This window comes from Corythoichthys intestinalis, chromosome 21 (assembly GCF_030265065.1).
Source record: "Corythoichthys intestinalis isolate RoL2023-P3 chromosome 21, ASM3026506v1, whole genome shotgun sequence".
Lineage (NCBI taxonomy): Eukaryota > Metazoa > Chordata > Actinopteri > Syngnathiformes > Syngnathidae > Corythoichthys > Corythoichthys intestinalis.
The window spans coordinates 14,650,576-14,672,782 of record NC_080415.1 but is presented as its reverse complement, the minus strand read 5'-3'; the positions used below and the strand labels follow the sequence as shown (position 1 = coordinate 14,672,782).

General features: G+C 39.3%; 1 protein-coding gene across 2 annotated transcripts; it reads right to left on the bottom strand.

Annotated features, from left to right (window-relative positions):
* Positions 1-1,912: 1,912 nt before the first annotated feature.
* cd79b (CD79b molecule, immunoglobulin-associated beta) lies at positions 1,913-21,480 on the bottom strand. Of its 2 annotated transcripts, none has more exons than XM_057825779.1 (5): positions 21,370-21,480; positions 15,417-15,725; positions 12,147-12,265; positions 9,031-9,084; positions 1,913-8,967 (listed from the first exon to the last, which is right to left on the bottom strand). In XM_057825779.1, the coding sequence occupies exons 1-5, from the start codon at positions 21,419-21,421 to the stop codon at positions 8,872-8,874; spliced, it is 630 nt and encodes a 209-aa protein (XP_057681762.1). In that variant the 5' UTR covers positions 21,422-21,480; the 3' UTR covers positions 1,913-8,871. The 2 variants fall into 2 exon arrangements, with proteins under 2 accessions (XP_057681762.1, XP_057681763.1); XM_057825780.1 differs by lacking the exon at positions 21,370-21,480 and adding an exon at positions 16,348-16,442.
* Positions 21,481-22,207: the final 727 nt, after the last annotated feature.

Sequence of the window (22,207 nt, the reverse complement as noted above, 5' to 3'; positions counted from 1 at the left end):
GAAGAGTTACTGTAAACGTTTGGCCTCCGTTATTGCCAGCAAAGGATACATAACAAAGTACTGAGATGAACTTTTGGTATTGACCAAGTACTTATTTTCCACCATGATTTGCAAATAAATTCTTTAAAAATCAAACAATGTGATTTTCTGTTTTTTTTCCCCCACATTCCGTCTCTCACGGTTGAGTTTTACCCATGTTGACAATTACAGGCCTCTCTAATATTTTCAAGTAGGAGAACTTGCAAAATTAGTGGTTGACTAAATACTTATTTCCCCACTGTATCATAGAGTTAATTTATTTTCCCCTCAAAATAACTCAAAATATAGCCATTAATATCTAAACCGCCGGCAACAAAAGTGAGTACACCCCTTAGAAACTACGTACATCCCTAAATATCCAAATTGAGTACTATGGGTCATTTTCCCTCCAAAATGTCATGTGACTCGTTTCAGGACTGCTGTCAGCATTGCTGGAGAGATTGAAGAGGTGGGGGGGTCAGCCTGTTAGTGCTCAGACCATATGCCACACTCTACATCAAATTGGTGTGCATGGCTGTCACCCCAGGAGGAAGCCTCTTCTGAAGACGACACAAGAAAGCCCGCAAACAGTTTGCTGAAGACATGTCAACAAAGCACATGGATTACTGGAACCATGTCCTATTGTCTGATGAGACGGGCGGGCTTTCTTGTGTGTCTTCTTTGAAACGAAGGTTTGAATCGAACGGTGTATCACCTGAACCAATACACATGAAAGTTAAGCTAAATCATTACAGATTTATTTTGCATTGATCACTTAGCCTATCAATTAATTAGGTTCATATTCTTGAAATGTCAGGTAAGCAGGCAGGCAGGTGGTGTGTGGACCCAAGTGCAGGGAAAGGGAAGCGAGGCAAAAAGGCGGTGCAAAAGTAATTTCATTAAAGCCGACAGAAAAACAGAGTACAAACCAAAACTGAGGTGATCCCAAAAAACACAGTTGCAAACAAAACCCAGGGTATTGGCAAGACTGGTCTCAAACACTTACTAGACAGAGGAACATGAGGGCTGTGACGTGGAACAGGCAAAATTGATGCTGGCATGAACGAAGACATTGACAATGATGCAACAAGGAGTGAAAAGAAACTGGGTGCTTATATACACACACACACAGACAAGGGGTAACGAGACAACGAGAAGCAGCTGGGTAACACAGGAGGATGCAGGTTGGAGGATACAGGTGAAATAAATGGGCAATCACAGGGACAAGCCACACTAGGAGAAAACCAACACAAAACCTAACATGAAAAATGCAGCCCTGACCCCTGTTCACCCAAAGGGCGTAGGTTTGGTCTCAACATTGGTAGGGACGATATAATAGCATAACCTGCATGTACATTTTTTGCTGGGGACGGGATATTAAAAGTGGTGAACGGCATTCAGGGCTACATTTCTCACCAATAAGAACCGAATTAACTGATAGGCTAAATGATTAATGCAAAATAAATCTGTCAAATAATTTTCCTCATCTCATTTTGAGTGTTAAAGGCTGGATAACAGATTAATGCTTCAGATTCTTCCACTTTTAGTAAATATTACTATTTGTTCTTATTAAAGCCTTCTTATAAAGCCTTCTAAATGTCGTTCATTTTTCAACTAAAAAAAAAAAAAAAAAAAGCTTTCAAATAATGTTTTGAACAGTATATATTCTTAAATTAAGCACATTTCTGACAAACAAGTTTTTTAAAGATTAAATATACAAACCTTTTGCTTAAAATAAGTCTGCTTATTTTAAGCTAACTCATTTTCTTATTTCAAGAAATCTACTGGATCAAAAGAAATCTACTTGAAGTACTGGCCAATAATTTCACTTATTTCTAGTAGATTTACACTGAAAACAAGGAAAGTTATTTTTTCCAGTTTGAAGGATGGTGGGTTTTTGCAGTGCATATGTCTTGGTTCAAGTGATACACAGTTCGATTCGAACCTTTGTTTTAAAAAAACTACTAAAACATTTTGAAAGTTTCCAGAATAAATGTCGGGATTTTATTAGCAAATTTAAATTGCACTATTTTAACACAAATTATATTAGCATACATACTTGTTATACCGTACAAACAAAAATGAATAAAAATTGAGCCTTCCTTTAGGTAAAACACTAATTGTTTTTTTTTCCCACAAGCACAGCCAAACTCAACAAAAAAATGAAAGCTCCTTTGAGCTGCTAAAACCACATAAATAAAATAAAAATGAAAACTGAGAAGTGGGTAAACCTTGGTTCACTACATTTCACAGTTTAATTAAAGTTAACAGTAAAAAACATCCAGGAGGATATTTCTCTCAAAGCAGCTTCCTCCTCAAGTTCGAGAAATTCACACATATTAATGTTATGCTAACTCTGATGCAGGTCAGACTTTCAATAACAAAATTAGTGGTGTGTTCCCCACCTACACACATTTACATTTTTACATTACTTACCGTAATTTTCACACGATAACGCGCACCTGACTATAGGCCGCCACCCACCAAATTTGAGGCGAAAATGACATTTGTCCATAGATACTGGACTAGAATATAAGCCGCAGCTGTCCTCACTGTATTATTGGACGTTTACACCAAAAGATATTAACCGGAATCACTTTATTTGACAACTGAATCATCCGACTGTCATAAGACCAAATGAACCACCATGAAGCTTTGAACCAATTGGTTGCAAAGCTTCATTGCTTCAAGAAGCTTCATTTGGCCATCACTGCTCCCTTGGGGGAGACAGTCAACCTCTGCTGCCACTTGCTGTCCACACTGTTGTTGTCCAACATGCCTCCTAGCATGCATTGCAGCGCTACAGATGTGAATTACAATCAAAATTCATGTTCTGTGCTAATTGTTTCTTCAGTTATTGTTCCAGTTCTTTCATGAACTGCTGGTTATGGTATTTAGTAACACTTTATATGACAGTGTTGCCATAAGACTCATTAGACAATCATAATTATGATATGACACTGTCATGAGCATTAATGAATGCTTATAACAGATGTCATTTCGTGTTATCCGGCAAATAATCTCACTTTTGAACGGATGTAAAAGAGCCGAGCTGGACATAAATGGAGTTAGTGACGTAATTTGCTGGATGTCACTTAATGAAATCTGTCATAAGCATTCAGTAATGCCCCTGATAGGGTCATATCATAATTATGACGGTTTTATGACGCCGCTGTCAAATAAAGTGCTACCTAATAACCAGGGGTGAAAGTGGGCGGGAACGGTCAGGAACGCAGTTCCGGTATAAGATTCAGGGCTGGAACGCAGTTCCGGTATAAGATTCAGGGCTGGAACGCTGTTCCGGTATACGGTGCTTTGATTTTCGAAAATATGACGACTACTGTCAAAACGCCATGTAAAAAAAGAAAAATACAAAGCTGCCACACATGCATTTCATCTCCAAGAAGAAAACAATCTATCAAAATCAAATTTAACGTACACAAGTGTTAACAACAAGCATAATAAAGTGCCGTGTAGGGTAATCCGTTTCCACCGATATTTATTTTATTCAACGGATGGCTTGGAAGTTTCCCCAGCTGCTGCAGTTATCTGAGTCTGACAAATCCACGAGGCAAAGCAAAATGCCTGGACTCATTTATCGGTTCAATTGGCTGACATACTGACATGTGATCACCAGAGATAGTTAGCTCTGGTTGGTTCAGATGTGCATTTTTTCTGAAACAGCAAAAAAAAAAAAAAATAGGGGAATGTAACAGAAAATGGATCAAATCTTTTAAGAGCAAGGAAAGAGCTAAGGTGGCGTTTTTATCATATTTCTTTTTATTTGCTCTAATGGGGAGGTTCAGAACATCTTTGCTGTCAATGTGCACTTTGGGCTTAATTTGTGTTAGGCGACCTATTCATTTCTTTATGATTTAAAAAAGTAAATGTTTGCGCTAATCTTCAAAATATATTCCATTTCACTCTGCATAATAGGTCATTTGTACTTTTTCTGAATGTATGTTACTTATATCTTTATTACTAAAAACAACAAAAAGTAAATGTTTACATTATCTTCAATTTTAATATACATCCTATGTTCTTAAGTAATTAAAATTGAGACTTGGCATGTAGTATGTGAGGAAATGAGGGAAAATAAATTAGGAGATGGAGGTTGGGGATATAGCTGTTTTTGCTTTTATTTTGAAAATCATTGAAAAAATACAATTTAGAATGAAAATCAGTGTTTGTATGTGTTACAGAAATAACTGACCAAAACACTTTCCTTTGCATTTGCATTTGCAGTTGTTTTGACAAAAAAAAAAAATCTTGCTCCGTGGCGACTTTCACGTCGGGGAGTTCCGGCAAGAAATTCTAACCACTTTCACCCCTGCTAATAACCCAAATAAATCAACAAATAAGCTACACTGGTCTATAAGCCCCAGGATTCAAAATGAATGAAAAAGTAGCGGCTTATAGTCCGAAAATTACGGTACATTGGCTGCTGCTGGCGGAAAAAAAACTTCTAATATTCCTTGTCATCGAAGGGGACGGAAAAGGTGGAATGTTGTATTTCTGTTGGCGGGGGGTAGGGGGGTGCGTCAAGTCATCAGCCAATCAAACGTACTTTTAATGGGGAAAAATGGGCTGCCACATTCAGCAAGTGAAAAGGCGTCAATCCCTCCACCTTTGGTTCCAGAGCTTTTAGTCATTGCGCCCCCCAGCTCTGGAACTCCCTACCCGCTGATCTCCGCAGCATATCTACTCTATCACTTTTCAAATCTAGACTGAAAACACACCTGTTCACTCTTTCTTACCCACCATAACCCCTAGCTGTTATATTTTTCCTTCTTTTTATTGTGCTTTTAATTTTTTATCCTTTTAATTCCTTTTTATCATACTATGATTCCATGTCTCTTGTGAAGCGTCTTTGTGTGTTTTGAAAAGCACTCTAGAAATAAAATGTATTATTATTATTATTATTATTAATGTAGGTCTTAACATTATTAAACTACAGTACTGTAATTCACTTCATAATGGTTGGGTTAATTCTATCCTTACAATATATGGGAAGACAATCCCAATTACTTATATTACTGAAGTCATTATATAATGCAAATAAGGTTGCTTAAAAGTTGGTGGGGACAATTTGAGCATACCCTACCATCCCTATGCAAACCAACGCCCTTACTGTAATAATAATGTCCATAAATAGTTGCTGTATAAAGGGTTTAAGGTCTTAAGTATAAAATTTTGAATGGCTGTCCACTGAAGTGACCATTGTCCCTTAAAATTAATTTTCCTTCTTTCATAATAAGTGTGATGAGGATGGTTTTGTGTTCTGTCTAGCTTCTTTTTCATGACACTATGTACATGGAAAAACAGATATACTGTGAAAGCTTTAGCTATACCTGGGCTGCCAAAAGTTATGGTTGAATCAAGTTATTTTTAATCGTAAATAAAAGACCAGATAAAAGAAGTCAACAAACTAAATACACAAATGGGACATTTAAAGGGCAGATGAAGAGTTCAGTTCCTGAGCATTTTACTCGGGTAAATTTTTTTGAATGCATCGTTCGCTGTGTTAAAACTCATATTACAAGAAAATAATTTAATTGATCACATAGTTTTCGAGTTACTGCCATAGCAACACCTTAGCTACCAGGGACGCGCCTCGCTGCCGGCCGTTACCTGATAACGTAATTTACAGAAGATCTCCAAATCGGAAGTATAGCACTATGCCATCTTTGCCATGTGTTGCAAAGATATTCTTGGTTTTACTCATGAGATTCATCATGCCATCTCGATGTGTAGCGATGAATTGCTCACACAAAGGCTCAAGACTCTATCAGTGGCCCAAAAGACATTTGCCTGCAAGGATTTGGAAATCTTTTGTGCGAGTCAAGCGGAAGGACTTTTTCCCGGCTCCTTGATCGCTTCTCTGTTTTCAGAATTTCAGCATCAACAGCTTTGAAAGCTTAGGAGAATACTGAATAATGTTTTTTTCAAAGATGGAAGAAGACACTTATTAGCTTTGCTAATTCTAAAATTTGATGCAATTCTGTTGATATAGAAGGGTAAAACTACTACCCATTAAATGAGGTGCGGCCTGTCTTTTTTTGTTGTTGCTGCTGGCATGTCATAAGTAGATAGGACAGCTGATAGGTCGTTTATTCATTGGAATTTGATAATTTATTACCAGATCTATGTAATTACTCGTCTGTTTTTGCAATTAATGATAATTAAATCCCAGAATGACGAGGGAAAGAAAGGTTCAGAGAGAAATCATGATGCTAGACATAGAGGCTTATCATTTTTTCCTTTCGTGAAGTGTCTAGCCGCCAATCGGCATCATCACCACCGTCAACTGTGTTAAATAAATCGTCGTCATCTGACGCCTCAGGTTCAAACATATAGACCCTACTCACGTGACGTCACAGCCACGCCCCTGTGCCATGTTGTCCGGATACTAGTCATGTTAATGCATTAGCGCTTCGTAAATTCCTCCTATTATGGCGTGTTTTTCTGCTCGTTAACATTAATAATCAAAATGGTGAAGTCGTGTGTGGCGGTCGGTTGCAAAAACAGGGAAGATAGACGGAGAGACTTGAATTTTTACCGTATTCCGAGAGACCCCGAAGAGGAGACCGAGATTGACTGCTGCAATTCGACGAGAAAACTGGGCTCCAAACGACTACCACAGATTATGTAGTAGTCATTTTATATCTGGTAAGATGCATTTAATATATATTTAGAGGGTTTTGGGCTGACAACCACAATTTAGATCATTGCTAGGCTAATCGCCGACAACATACACGTATGTATGTAGTGAGTGCTATTGCTAAACCATATAAACATTAAAAGCCCTAGCTCAATTGACAAATGATATGAAATACATTAGACTTGACAGTGGATGTTAGCAAGAACAAAAGATTTTGAATTGAAAATTTCGTAACTCACCTTCCGAGCACAAGATTCCTGCCGAATTTTCGTGTACGAGGACCTGTTTCACCCAACCAGCAACGTAGCATTTATAAGCCTCCAAGCTCTTAAAGTTTTTCAAACTTTCGTGAGAATAGGCTGAGTTTGTGTGGACAAGATAGTTGTAAATATCAGGATATCAGATGTCAGGCGAAGCCAGCGGGTCGAAAAACATCGATTTAGGCATCAAATACGGATCTGGCAAATGGATAAACTGAAGCTTTTCCACGTAACGCCTTTTATGCAACGGATCCAATGAGTTTACAGCGTCAGATAACACCGGGGCTTCCATGAATTGCTCTATAACTTGCTCGACTAATTGAAAACAATGAGAATAGGTCTGAAAAAGAGGTACAGTATGGCGGCCGGAAACAGCGACACGCCCATTTTGTGACGTAGGTGAGTAGGGTCTATAAGGATTAATTGTAGCTACCTATAAGGCAACCCTGACTATAAGCTGCCACCCACCAAATTTGACACAAAAATGGCATTTGTTCAAAGATAAGCCGCACTGGACTATAAGCTGCGACTGTTCTCACTGTATTATGGGATATTTACACCAAAAGATATTAACTGATAAAACTTTCTTTCACTGTGGGATCATAAGACTGTCTAAAACCAAATGAACCACAATTAGACCTTTGGCCTTGGACCGATTGGCTGCAAAGCTTCATTGCTTAAAAAAGCTTCATTTGGCCATCACTGCTTCCATGGGGACGACAATCAACCTCTGCTGCTACCTGCCGTCAACACTCTTGTCATCCAACATGCCTCCTAGCATGCATTGCAGCGCTATAGATGTAAATGACAATCATGATTCATGTTCAGTGCTAATTATTTCTTCAGTTACTGATCCACTTGTTTCATTAATTGATCATTCTGGTATTTTGTAACACTTTATTTGACAGTGGCGCCATAAAACTGTTATAAGACCATTATAATTATGGCATGACACCGCCATGAGCATTAATGAATGCTTATGGCAGATGTCATTTTCTGTCATCCAGCAAATTATCTCACTTTGGAATGGATGTAAAAGATTCGAGCCGGACATGAATTGAGTTAGTGACATCATTTGCCAGATGATACTGAATGACATCTGTCATAAGCATTCATTAATACCCATGATAGTGTCATGTCATAATTATGACCGTCTTATGTCCGCCGTCAAATAAAGTGTTACTTATTAACCCAAATGAATCAGCAAATAAGCCACAAGATTCAAAATGAGGGAACAAAGTAGCGGCTTATAGTCCTAAAATTACGGGAATCTTTCCTGGGAGCCCTCGTCATAGCTAACGTCACGAAAAAGCGATCCTGAACAGCTACGTTCGCTGGAAATATCACTATCGCTGGTGCTGCTATGGATAAAGTTCACCACGTCTTCTCTTGCCTTCAGTAAATGAAGTCACACTTCCGGGTTTAGGAAGGCATTATTGACAAAGTGCTAAAAAAACTAAAAAACATGAAAATTCTTCTCGCAGTTACGCGTTAGAAATGACATAGTCGTTTCGACAACCTCGTCCAAAATTTAAATTTGTCAAATTACACCGAAATCCAACAAACTCTTCTTCTGCCCTTTAAAGAAGTGTAAAAAATAAAGCTTCAACTCACATATTGTAATCGCAATTGCATGCAAGGTAGAAAGGCCAACAATTATCATTCACTCCCACGGTGCCTCGGCATCATTGCCAGCCTCGGCGTACACTGCCAAAGTGCTAAAAAACTAAAAAACATGAAAATTCTTCTCGCAGTTACGCGTTAGAAATGATATAGTCGTTTCGACAACCTCGTCCAAAATTTAAATTTGTCAAATTACACCGAAATCCAACAAACTCTTCTTCTGCCCTTTAAAGAAGTGTAAAAAATAAAGCTTCACTCACATATTGTAATCGCAATTGCATGCAAGGTAGAAAGGCCAACAATTATCATTCACTCCCACGGTGCCTCGGCATCATTGCCAGCCTCGGCGTACACCGCCAACTCCTCGTACAAGTCCCCCCCTCCATATCCTTCGATATTAAGGCCCTGCGCAAGCAGAGACACATAGGCACATTAGAAGTTGTCCACATAAGTTGTGATTTAACTCACCTCATAGATGTGTTCGATTTCGGGCTCCTCATAGATGCGCTCTCGTCTTTGTAACTACAGAGAATGAATCATTGTGAGAGAAATGTCAAATAAAATGGCTGACTTCCTTTTTTTATGGCACTAAAGCAGAGGTGGGTAGTAATGCGTTACATTTACTCCATTACTTTTACAGTGCCTTGCAAAAGTATTCGGCCCCCTTGAATCTTGCAACCTTTCGTCACATTTCAGACTTCAAACATATAGATATGAAATTTAATTTTTTTGTCAAGAATCAACAACAAGTGGGACACAATCGTGAAGTGGAACAACATTTATTGGATAATTTAAACTTTTTTTAACAAATAAAAAACTGAAAAGTGGGGCGTGCAATATTATTCGGCCCCTTTACTTTCAGTGCAGCAAACTCACTCCAGAAGTTCAGTGAGGATCTCTGAATGATCCAATGTTGTCCTAAATGACCGATGATGTGTGTAATCAAGACTCCGTATAAATGCACCTGCTCTGTGATAGTCTCAGGGTTCTGTGTAAAGTGCAGAGAGCATTATGAAAACCAAGGAACACACCAGGCAGGTCCGAGATACTGTTGTGGAGAAGTTTAAAGCCGGATTTGAATACAAAAAGATTTCCCAAGCTTTAAACATCTCAAGGAGCACTGTGCAGGCCATCATATTGAAATGGAAGGAGCATCAGACCACTGCAAATCTACCAAGACCCGGCCGTCCTTCCAAACTTTCTTCTCAAACAAGGAGAAAACTGATCAGAGATGCAGCCAAGAGGCCCATGATCACTCTGGATGAACTGCAGAGATCTACAGCTGAGGTGGGAGAGTCTGTCCATAGGACAACAATCAGTCGTACACTGCACAAATCTGGCCTTTATGGAAGAGTGGCAAGAAGAAAGCCATTTCTCAAAGATATCCATAAAAAGTCTCGTTTAAAGTTTGCCACAAGCCACCTGGGAGACATACCAAACATGTGGAAGAAGGTGCTCTGGTCAGATGAAACCAAAATTGAACTTTTTGACCACAATGCAAAACGATATGTTTGGCGTAAAAGCAACACAGCTCATCACCCTGAACACACCATCCCCACTGTCAAACATGGTGGTGGCAGCATCATGGTTTGGGCCTGCTTTTCTTCAGCAGGGACAGGGAAAATGGTTAAAATTGACGGGAAGATGGATGCAGCCAAATACAGGAACATTCTGGAAAAAAACCTTTTGGTATCTGCACAAGACCTGAGACTGGGACGGAGATTTATCTTCCAACAGGACAATGATCCAAAACATAAAGCCAAATCTACAATGGAATGGTTCAAAAATAAACATATCCAGGTGTTAGAATGGCCAAGTCAAAGTCCAGACCTGAATCCAATCGAGATTCTGTGGAAAGAGCTGAAGACTGCTGTTCACAAACACTCTCCATCCAACCTCACTGAGCTCGAGCTGTTTTGCTAGGAAGAATGGGCATGAATGTCAAGTCTCTCGATGTGCAAAACTGATAGAAACATACTCCAAGCGACTTGCAGCTGTAATTGGAGCAAAAGGTGGCGCTACAAAGTATTAACGCAAGGGGGCCGAATAATATTGCACGGCCCACTTTTCAGTTTTTTATTTGTTAAAAAAGTTTAAATTATCCAATAAATTTTGTTCCACTTCACGATTGTGTCCCACTTGTTGTTGATTCTTGACAAAAAAAATTAAAATTTTATATCTTTATGTTTGAAGCCTGAAATGTGGCGAAAGGTTGCAAGGTTCAAGGGGGCCGAATACTTTTGCAAGGCACTCCAAATGAGTAGCTTTGTGAAGAAGAAACAATACTCTTACTCCGCTATTTTGGGCTACACTAGAGTCGTTACATTTTTTCTCTTTATTCTACATGTTGATATTTCTTTATTTTATTTTATTTTATTTTAAGTTGCAACAATTACCCCATGACTCCATTATTCCAATCCGAGGTAATAATGGGTTTTCTCCACTAGAAGGCCCTCATGCTCTGAGGAAGATTACCGTATTGGCCCAAATATAAAACGGCCCTGATTATAAGACGACCCCCTCTTTTTCAAGATTCAACACCAAATTATTTTTTATACAGAAAATAATTACAGTACATCCGAAACAAATGATTATAACAATATATTTGAGAGCAAAAGCATGTTATTTTGCCTCATTCAGATCTTAATATCTGAACATTTAAATATGTAAACTAAAGCGCAATCACATTTGTAAATGAATGGCTTATGGTTTTTGAAATGTAAATAAACCAATCTATTATGATAAAACAACAAAATTGCAAGAACTGCATTAACTATCAAAGTCTGACTGAAACTGTAGTCTTGAAACAAATCTGAATAAGGAAAAACATTGCAATAAAATAATGCAAACTGGTTAAACTTGAAAGTAGCTGAGATTTGTCATGACAGAACATCGCTTCAATGATATCTGGCGCCATCTAGCGTCGTGAATGGGTATAATGTCTAGACCGCGAATATAAGACGACCCCCACTTTTTCAGTCTTATTTCAATGCAAAAAACACCGTCTTACATTCGGGCCAATGCGGTAACTGTTTAAGCGATGATTGACGCATGAAGCGCTTTGAAGTTAGTGTCTGGCAAGATCAAACCCCAACATCTGTCAATCATCATTAACTTTAATAAGCAACTCCAGTGCACTGCCTGACAAACAAAGAGCAGGGGGGGGGGGGAGTGAGACTACGCAATCGGCTTGGGATAGCTCACCTGTATTTATATATATATTTTAATTGAAAAAAAATCTGCAGTGGACTGAGAGCGTGAAGTAGCAAGGCATCACAGTGATACCAGTTCATATCGATGAAATTGTGCTGAGAAAAAAAAAAATACTATTATTTAACAAATCTGACATTGTAAGCAATTAGTCACAATGTTACTCATTACTTGAGCATTCTTTTCAACGAATACTTTTTTTTACTTGTACTTGAGTGAATTTTTGGATTACTACTTTGACTTGAGTAATATCATTTATAAGTAACGCTACTTTTACTTGAGTTAAATTTTTGGCTACCAATCCTCTGCTCGATTGCATTTAATAACAAACTAACACTCAATGGCAAAGTGCTCAGATTTTCTTGTCCTCTCACCATTTTGCGATTGCGTTGAAGCAGAAGTGCCACGATAGCGGCCAGCATCAGGCCCTCCAGGACTATGAAGGCATCCTTCATGTTGCTCCGACGCGCAGCCTGTGCTCTGTTGACAGTCCCTGTTGGAGGAAATTACACTTTTTAAAAAATATATATATATTTTGATGAACAAAATTCCCGTCAAACATACATATTAAACTAGATGAATTCCATTCAAAATTTTTGACTTTTCGTGTGGAAAGTGGAAAATCATTTGAAGCTGCAGGAATCTTTAGCAAATAATGGCTGTGCCATGCGGGTGACAGCAATCTTCTGTAACGGGTGATGGAGGACAGGTGGTCTCGTAATGTTTTGCCCCTCAAGACACGTTTTTAGATTGTTATCGTCTCATTATCATCATGGAAAAATTATTCGCTGACAAAATATTTTCATTATAGTCATCGTTGACGAGAACAACACTGGTGTATAGGCAGAGGTGTAGCAAGGGTCCCAGGGCAACAGGCAACATGGGGCCCTTCCAGAGTGTGCAAGTAAGGGGGACAGTTGGACTTGGAGCAATAGCATATTTAATAAAAGTCTAATAACGCTAGCATGCTGCAATGCTGTTAGCAAACGCTAACAAGCTAATTACAACAAGTCAAGGCAGTTAATTGGTTTAGGACATAAGGTTACTGCTACTATTACTAGTCTGCAGTGTTTCTACTACATTAGGACATAAAACTACAGTAACATAGTACACTCACCGCTGTCTTGCTTCCTTTTCTCCTTTTCTGCTTTTTTTTCTTTTTTTTTCGCTTCCAGAAGGATAACTTCTCTTCATTTTGCCAATTAAAAAAAGGCCAGATCGCCGCCCACTCTTACTCTGAATCACGTGACACACATACATACTCGCGCAGTGTAATGAACACAAAGGTGGGGGGTGCGAGTGCACGCTGCGTGCAAGTGCGGTCATCTTGGCCATAAAAGTGGCGAAAACTAGCCAGTTTGCACTGACTCATAAGCAGTGTTGGGAACGCCGTCATAACAGCATTATTTTTTTTCAGTAACGGGGTAATCTAACTAATTATTTTTTCCACCGTTACAACGCCGTTACCGTTACTGACGGTCAAAAGCGGTGCGTTACTTACTTTGAATAAATTGAAGAAACTACCAGCCATAGCGAGTCTACTCTGCTCTGTTTATTTGTCATCCAAGACTTTGGGTGCGTTCAGGATCATGGCAATGAAAATAGTAAACACACATAGCCTACCTTTGCAAGAACGATGGAGTTGCCGTTTGATATGGTCATAATGTGCAGGTCCAGCACCCATCCGCAGCAAAACTGTTCGTAGCGATTTGTAATATGGAATCGCTGATGAGTTTAGTAACATACAGCAAACAATAAATACAGCAGAATGTCCATTTCACGTAATTGTGGAAGCCCGTCGACATCTTTACTCCATTTGTCTTCGGCTTGCTCGTAAGGCTCAACATTGTTCACATCCTTAAGTTTGATCACACATTTGTTCTTCGCCTTAGTAATGAATTTGTTTCTTTATCGAACTGGCAAGTTAAAATTTAATGTCCCGCGAGCCAGACCTGCTTCCACTATGGCTGCGTTGTTGTCAAATCTCATGTGATCCCCCATTCTGTGACGTAAACGCTCGAGCCTAATGTGCACATGCTTCAGAGCCGGTTGTTTATATGTGAATTGTCTCGCCCTATGTTTGTATACGTGTATTTGTTGATAATAAAGTTTGTTTAAAAAAAACAAAACAAAACAAAAAAAACCTTCAGAACCGTTGTTTTCACACACAAACCGGAACAGCGCTTGCGGTGAACACACACACGCATAACAGATGCAGAGGGATATGATGGCAGAGCATTCAGAGGAAAATTTGTCCTTTACAAGGTGGAGATATGAACACTATTTCAAGTTGGTCGAAATTAAAGGAAAGAACGTGCAGCTAAAGTGTAATTTATGTCCCGGGGCAAAGCTTTTGTCGACATCTGTGGTAAGCAATTCAAATCAGTTTATTTTTGTTGCACTTCAAGTGTAGGATAAATCTGTTGCTGGTGAGGTGCAATAAATATTGCAAGGTTCTATAACACAACTACCTGTCTGTTCTTCTCTATTCAAAGGACTCGAATACTGCTTAGAAAATTTCAAATTCTTTGACATACAACAACTTCTTTTTAAACTAACGGAAATTGTTACTCTCCCTAGTAACAAGTTACTTTTACAATAGAGTAATTCAGTTACTAACTCTGTTCCTTTTTGGAAGAAGTAGTGAGTAAGTAAAACTAATTACTTTTTTAAAGTAACGTGCCCAACACTGCTCAAATGGATGTACTTACATTCGTTCATGGACGCACACATTTTAACAGGTGGTTGTCCTCTGCTCGAAATGCGCACCTTACGCCTATACTTGCTCCCAGAATACGCAGTGCTTGTGACGTAGGACAATTACAGGACACGTTGCTATGGGAACGTACGCATACCCAAGGAACCTTGCTAAAAGGAGTATTAAAATTATTTTATTATTTTGGAAGCATATATGTTATATTTTTCTTATAGAGTATTCGAGGAGGAAGAAAATGGACCCATTAATAGACTTTTTTTGGGAAAAAAAATCACAATTTCTTTAAGTGGTCACATGAATAATGAGGTGGCCTGTGAAACTTTCTTAAACATTTATAATCTACTTGACATGGTTAGTGTTGATTGGGATTGATAATAGAATCGTTAAATAATCTGCCAAATGATTCCGTGGAACTGAAACACTCGCTACACTTGTCGCTGTGACAGTGCAGTAAAGCTGCGTGTGCTAAATCTGTTGGCCCTCTGGGGGCCCCTGCTGCCTGGGGGTCCTAGGCAATTGCCTGGTTTGCCTAATGGGACGCGACGCCTCTGTTTATAGGACAACCACAGAGGTCAATCTGATTTAAAGTTCATTTAAAACAGATAACTCTATACACCTGATAGTTCAAGTTCGATTTTGTTGGAGAAGTACAAAAGTTCAATGATAGGTAGGGTAGATTGCTGTCACTTGTAGGGCAGAATCAGACATTCTTGCTATTTTTCAGAATGGGATATATTAGTAAATGCATAAAAAAGCATTTGTGTCGCCACCCTAAAATCCCCATAACCAAGACGAATGAAGAATATTGGCGGTTTCTGTCACATGTCGAACAAAGTCAGTACTTGCCACAGGTTCCTGCAGCTCCTCATATTATAATTTTGAGCTAGAATGTTTTTTTCAATGAAAAATGTACAGCGTGGCAACCTACTGGCGACTTGGAGCTGAGTGCCGGCTCCCCACGTCTCATTGATGCGGCAGAAGTAGACGCCACTGTCCTCCAGGGTTAAATCGTGCAGGATGAGGAAGGCATTGAGTGTGAGGTCCTTGTCAAGAGTCATGACATCTTCCAACAGGCGCCTCTCAGTGGTGTCTTGGTCATAGTGGGTGGCCTTGAACCAGCGCACATTTGCCGGCAGGTGCTGGTGGGAGGACCCGCAGTAGATTGTGACAAAGCGGCTGGGCCGGACGCCGTAGAATCGTGGCTTCTGGATGACGGAGAGCTCGCGGCCCGCAGCAACTGAGTGGAGGAAAGAAAAATATGAATGAAGTTGGCAACTGAAAGCCACTTTCAACAAAACCAAATAATCCATGATTCCTTTTACTTAGTCAGTGGTATTACAGGTAAAACCTACCTTTAAATATTTTACAAGGTACAGTTGTGTTCAAAATTATTTACCCCCAAAGTGGATTAGTGTTTTTGCAAGTTTGACATTCATTTTTCATCTCGTTTATATCATATTTTTCAGACTATAAGTCGCAGTTTTGTCCATAGTTTGGCATGGGGTGTGATTTATACTCTGGAGCGACTTATGTGTGAAATTATTAACACATTATTATATCATTTCACATATTATTTTGGTGTTTTGGAGTGACACTGATGGTTTGGTGAACTTGTTAGCATGTTCTTTATGCTATAGTTACCTGATTAACTCGTATTAGCTATGTTACGTTAACATACCGGCCACATTCGCATTTCGTTGTTCATGCATCATATAACATTATCGTACTGTACACTTATTCAGCATGTTGTTCTCTATTGTATTTTTATTTGAAGTTGCCTTTCAAGATCTGTTTTATGTGTTGGATTTTATCAAGTAAATTTACCCCCAAAATGCGACTTCTACTCTGGTACGACTTACATGTTTCTTCATTGCGCATTTTTGGGCTGGTGCGACTGCGGCTTATAGTCTGAAAAATACGGTAATCACATCAAATAATGCCTTGTCAAATAGGCATATACATCTGAAATAACAAAAATATTTGGGGGAATATTCCAATTAATGGCCTTTCTGTGATTATCTCGTTGACAAAATGAGTCAACCCCCAAATCCACCACTCTTAGGAACAGAGATTTCCATCAGGGGTTGTCAAACAGCTAATGAAAACATCTGTAGGTGTGAACGGAACCCAAATGAGCAGCATTTAAGCAGACTTAAAAGGACTGTGACACAAGGCTCTTCTTGGCAGTTAATGACATCTTTACAACATGGTGAAGTCCAAGTGTAACCGGGGTTGCATGAAGCCGTGAAATGCGATCCGTCCCCCTCGGCCAGGTCAGGTCTCGCACCCGTGCCACGTCCAGCATGGCAGGTGAACAGCGCTGACCACTACGCCAAAAAGCCAAAGCTGGCAGCTTCAGGACTTCTAGGAATCGGGAGGGAGGTTTCCATGCACCGCTCACAACGGACACACATACACTTGTTACACAAGGAATGGTCCAAAAAGTTCAGAAAGGAGGTCTTTTCACTCCATAAGCAGGGATATGGACCTTAAAAAAATAGCAAATAGACTAAAAAATTCAGGAGACACAATTGGGAGCATAGTCCGCAAATTTAAAGCTAAACGCACAGTGGAAATGCAACCTGGGCGTGGTAGAAAAAGGTTACTGTCTTCAAAGGTGCGATACATATAGCGAAAGGTGGGGAAAAAAATCCCCGGGTGATAGCTGAGGAACTACAACAGGACATGTCATAGGAAGGTATTCAGGTTTCACCCTAGACAATAAGACGCACACTGCGAAAGGATGGCTTCTATGCAAGAACTCCCAGGTGCACCCCCCGGCTGACTCCAAAGCACAAGAAGCATGCCAAAAACCATGTGGACAAACCACAAAGGTTTTGGGATACTGTTCTCTGTAGTGATGAGACCAAACTGGAACTTTTTGGGCCAATGGATCAACGGTATGTGTGGAGGAGAAAGAATGATGCCTATAAAGAAAAGAACACCTAAACTACTGTGAAGCACACTGGGGGGATTAGTCATGTGCTGGGGTTGTTTTGCTTCTTCAGGTACTGGGAATCTTCAGCGTATGCAAGGTATTGGGAATTCAGTTCAATACCAGTGGCCTATACTACGAAGCCGGTTTTCTGGCTTAGCAGGGTAACTTCGAGAGTAACTTTATCACGTGCGACGTAAGTTTGCGGCTATGCAAGACTACGAAAGGTGGATATGTTGGAACCGAGAAGTGTTGCCATGGCAACACACGCCACACGCCAAACCTGGTCGTGTCAGAGTTAGATCTTGCTTAACATCAGGATTCCAATTAACCACGCTCTATTTAAACAGCACTCCTCCGCGGACGTGTCCTCCTGACAATGACAGCATACTTGGACGACCCATACGACATTGGCGCGCGGATTGTGAGGGGCTCTCTCCCGAGGGCACGGGTATTTCGGGACCGCCAGAATCCGCTGGCGTACCCGGAAGATATTCTCCATGAAAGATATAGATTTTCAGCTGAGGGAATTCTTTACCTGTGCCAACTGATCTAGGCAGACGTCACTAATGTAACCCGCCGAGTCAGGCCCTCACAACCGCGCAGATTGTGTGTGCCTGTCCGTGCGCTCTTTCGCCAGGGACAATATATGTATCCCATCGGTGATGCTGAATATCTGCGTAAGAACACTGTATGCCGTGCGATTCGGAGTGGGGTATGGAAACGCTTCAAATGGATGCATTTATAATAATCATAGAAATATGTAGACTATTTAAACATTGAGAAAACTTGCGTTTTTTTCTGCCAACTCGAGGAGATTAAATTAAATGTCAAATCCACTGATAGGACAGACGCACAAATATAAAAGATATAAATGTTTATTGAATATGCATCTTACAGTCTTGTTTAACTGTGAAAAATCGTTACAAAAGACGGGCTTTTATTTACGCAACAACGCATGGCATCCCCGCATTTCCTTCTTCTTCTGAGTCCTCACAAATATAACATTTTTTTTTTTTGGCGGGGGGGGGGGGGGGGGGGGGGGGTTGTCGGGCTCGGGCCTGCAAATCAAGTTTATTGATCGGACTCCGGTCGGGTCGGGCTGGATTTTTTAGGCCCAAACTAAAAAAAAGAACATACGTATTCGTACAGTCAAGGGGACTAAACATACAATCATCCTGTTTCGTGCGGTGATGCGTGACAATTATTTCTTACTGTTAATGTACCAAATCTTATTTTATTGTCCTGACAGCAGGCTTTATTTCTTTTCATGGACATAAGTAAACTGGCATATTGACGCATTCACAAATCACACGATCTGTAAATTCGCTCTCAACAGACCCGTTGCACTCTACTCGCCGAAGCGGTGTTGGATTTCGCAGTGGGGGTGGATTTTAATTCCTCATAATTCCGCATGATCATCGCGCATTCCTCCTCCGTGAAGTAAGGTGCCCGTGCCATCGTCACAAGTAGTGTTTGACTCTGGTCACCGCCCCCTTTTATGTGAACGCGCAATAACTCTGACTGGGTTGACACAGGTTCGACTAATCAACCTCATAATCAGCGTCGTAGCACCGATTGACCACAAACTAGACAACCAGGTTTTGTCAACTCCGGTTACCCGATGGTAAACTGGATTACTTCTGGGGAGGTTGAACTCGGTTCGTAGTATAGGCCACAGGAGATCTTGGATGCAAATTCATGCAGTCATTGACAAAGCTGACGCTTGGGTGAGGTCAAGCTATGCGTCATGTCTAAAGGATGTTATTGTTGCAAAGGATGTTGTTCTAAGTACTGAAGTTATACATACAACAGGGGTTGAATAATTTTGTCAATGAAGTAATCACAGAAAGGCCATAAATTGGAATATTCCCCAAAAATATTTTGTTATTTCAGTTGTATTTGTCTTTTTGACATGTCATTATTTAATGTGATTATAAACAAGATGAAAAATGAAAAAAATTGAACACAACTGTATCATAGACTTATTTACCTGTTGACCTGAAACTTTGTTATTCTTTGTGTAACGCCTTATCAGAGGGGGCCGAGCTTCATTTAGTAATAGCCGAAGACGGCACACCCTCATGTCGGATTTAAGCTTGGATTTACTTACGATTGGATTTAACTACGAAAACTGTACTGCATACAAACAGGAGGATTGTCTCAGGAAGGATTTGTTTGAGGATTCAAGGTAAATATTATATTTTTCGTACCATGCCAGCGTGATTGAAGCATTTATTTGCAGGAATTTTTTCCTTGTTTACACATGGAGGCAGCTAATTTTCGCAACTGACTAGCCTCATAGTTGGCAATATTTACGCGAAATAAAAGCTACCTGCACAATTTTTTGCTTTTAACCAAGAATCGAGACTGTTTTACGTCCATATCTATAAAGAATTTAGAGATTTAAGCATTTATTCACAAGAATTTTCACCAGAAGAGCTCTGTTTACGCCAGGCGGTCGCTAGCCTCATTCGCTAACAGAGTAGCATTGTACTTCGACAATATACCTAAAATAAAAGCTAACTGCACGGTTTCTTTGCTTTTAACCAAGAATAGAGACTGTTTTACGTCCATATCTATGAATAATTCAGGAATTTAAGCAATTATTCACAAGAATTTTCACCAGAAAAACCTCTGTTTACATCAGGCGGCTGCTAGCCTCATTTGCTAACAGTATATAGTGTATGATGATTATAAAGGGCTATTCTATTCTATAATAAATCGTGATTGTATATAGAATTTATTAATAATCTATTTACATATTATATATAATTGATTCTGCATGTTTTACTCAAGTATTAGTTTCTGATGTTAAATTGAGTGATTTATTAGCTGTTGAAAATTTGCAGTAAAAAAAAAAAATTTTTTTTAATTGCAATTTCGGTCAAAAACTTATATATGTTAAATATTGCTATTGATCCTGAGAATATAGGTGATTATTTCTGCATTTGGTGATTTTTGTACATCTAGTGTAAAATCTGAGACTTTTATAGCCATTTTAAGTTGTGTTATATTTATATAAAAAAGAATTGATCGGGATTTTATAAGGGAACAACTTTGAATTTTTTGATGCCGCTGCTCATGGAGACTCATATACGGCTAAGGTAAGTGCCTGTTTTGGTTTTAGGTTGGTAGCAGCTTTGCTTTTGAAAATATTTGAATTTGAAGTTTTTGAAAACTAGCCCCCTACAAATCGGCCCCGTTCCCCGTGTCATGTCAATAGGTTATGAAGTCTATGACAGTATACAAACGTCAAAATATCAATCAAGTTTCAAGAAAAAATTACAACTCAACCAATAATAAATTCCTGCAGCTCGATATTTTTCCATCTGGAATACTCCCCCACCCCTTTTACATTAAAAAAAAAAGTTTTCATCATTCCACCAAATAACACCACGAACCATACATATGAAAATATGGAAGCTTGCCATCAGAGGTAGGGCATGCACTTGCCAAAAGTGCTTACTATTTTCAACTGGGATGTTTTTTTTCTTGGCCAGCAAAGGCTTGAGTCTTGCCACTTAAAAGCCCTAAAGCACAGGTGTAGGTTGTGGTCAAATGCTGACAGCAGCCAATACTTGCCACATATTCCTGCAATTTACAGTAATTCATTTTTAAACATGAAACCTTTTTTCTTTGTTACAATATACGTCTTCCTATCCTATACAGAGATATTAAGATTACAAAAAATTGCTGTCACAAGTAGGAGTTTGAAAAATTAATATTTTGCTATGTATTGCAATGACATCTACTACAGTATACGTCCTAATTTATATAGTTACCATACACATACAGTACTATATACAGTATGCGTATGAGTCAAAATATATGTAACAAATGCTATAATAAGATTACTCGTAAGACGAACTTCCTCTTTTCTCCAGATGTCCAGGAAGTCATGCAAACCTTCCAAATAACACAAAAACAAGAAATACTTTTTTACCTGACACGTTGATAATGGTCAGTGCACAAAATCCAAAGAGAAACCAGTGCATGGTGCAAAGGCACAAATAGCAAAAAGAATGAATGTAAATGCTGGAATCTCTGCAGGGCAAGTGGCGATGGCGTGCAGTCCAGGAGAGCAGTTACAATTTCACTTGTGAGGATGCAAATAAGAGGGTGGAGCTGCTAACACATAAACAGTGGAATGAGTGCATTCATCGTCATTTGGGGGATTTTTTTTTACAGACGACTAGTCAAATTACTTATTTTAAACTTTAAAAAAAATGTTTTTACCTGATTCATTTTTGTTTTGGCCATAAATATTTGATTGAAAATATAGATAAAAACAAATTATGTTCTGTGTATATAGTGTACATATACAGTGCCTTGCAAAAGTATTCGGCCCCCTTGAATCTTGCAACCTTTCGCCACATTTCAGGCTTCAAACATAAAGATATGAAATTTAATTTTTTTGTCAAGAATCAACAACAAGTGGGACACAATCGTGAAGTGGAACAAGATTTATTGGATAATTTAATCTTTTTTAACAAATAAAAAACTGAAAAGTGGGGCGTGCAATATTATTCGGCCCCTTTACTTTCAGTGCAGCAAACTCCAGAAGTTCAGTGAGGATCTCTGAATGATCCAATGTTGTCCTAAATGACCAATGATGATAAATAAAATCCACCTGTGTGTAATCAAGTCTCCGTATAAATGCACCTGCTCTGTGATAGTCTCAGGGTTCTGTTTAAAGTGCAGAGAGCATTATGAAAACCAAGGAACACACCAGGCAGGTCCGAGATACTGTTGTGGAGAAGTTTAAAGCCGGATTTGGATAC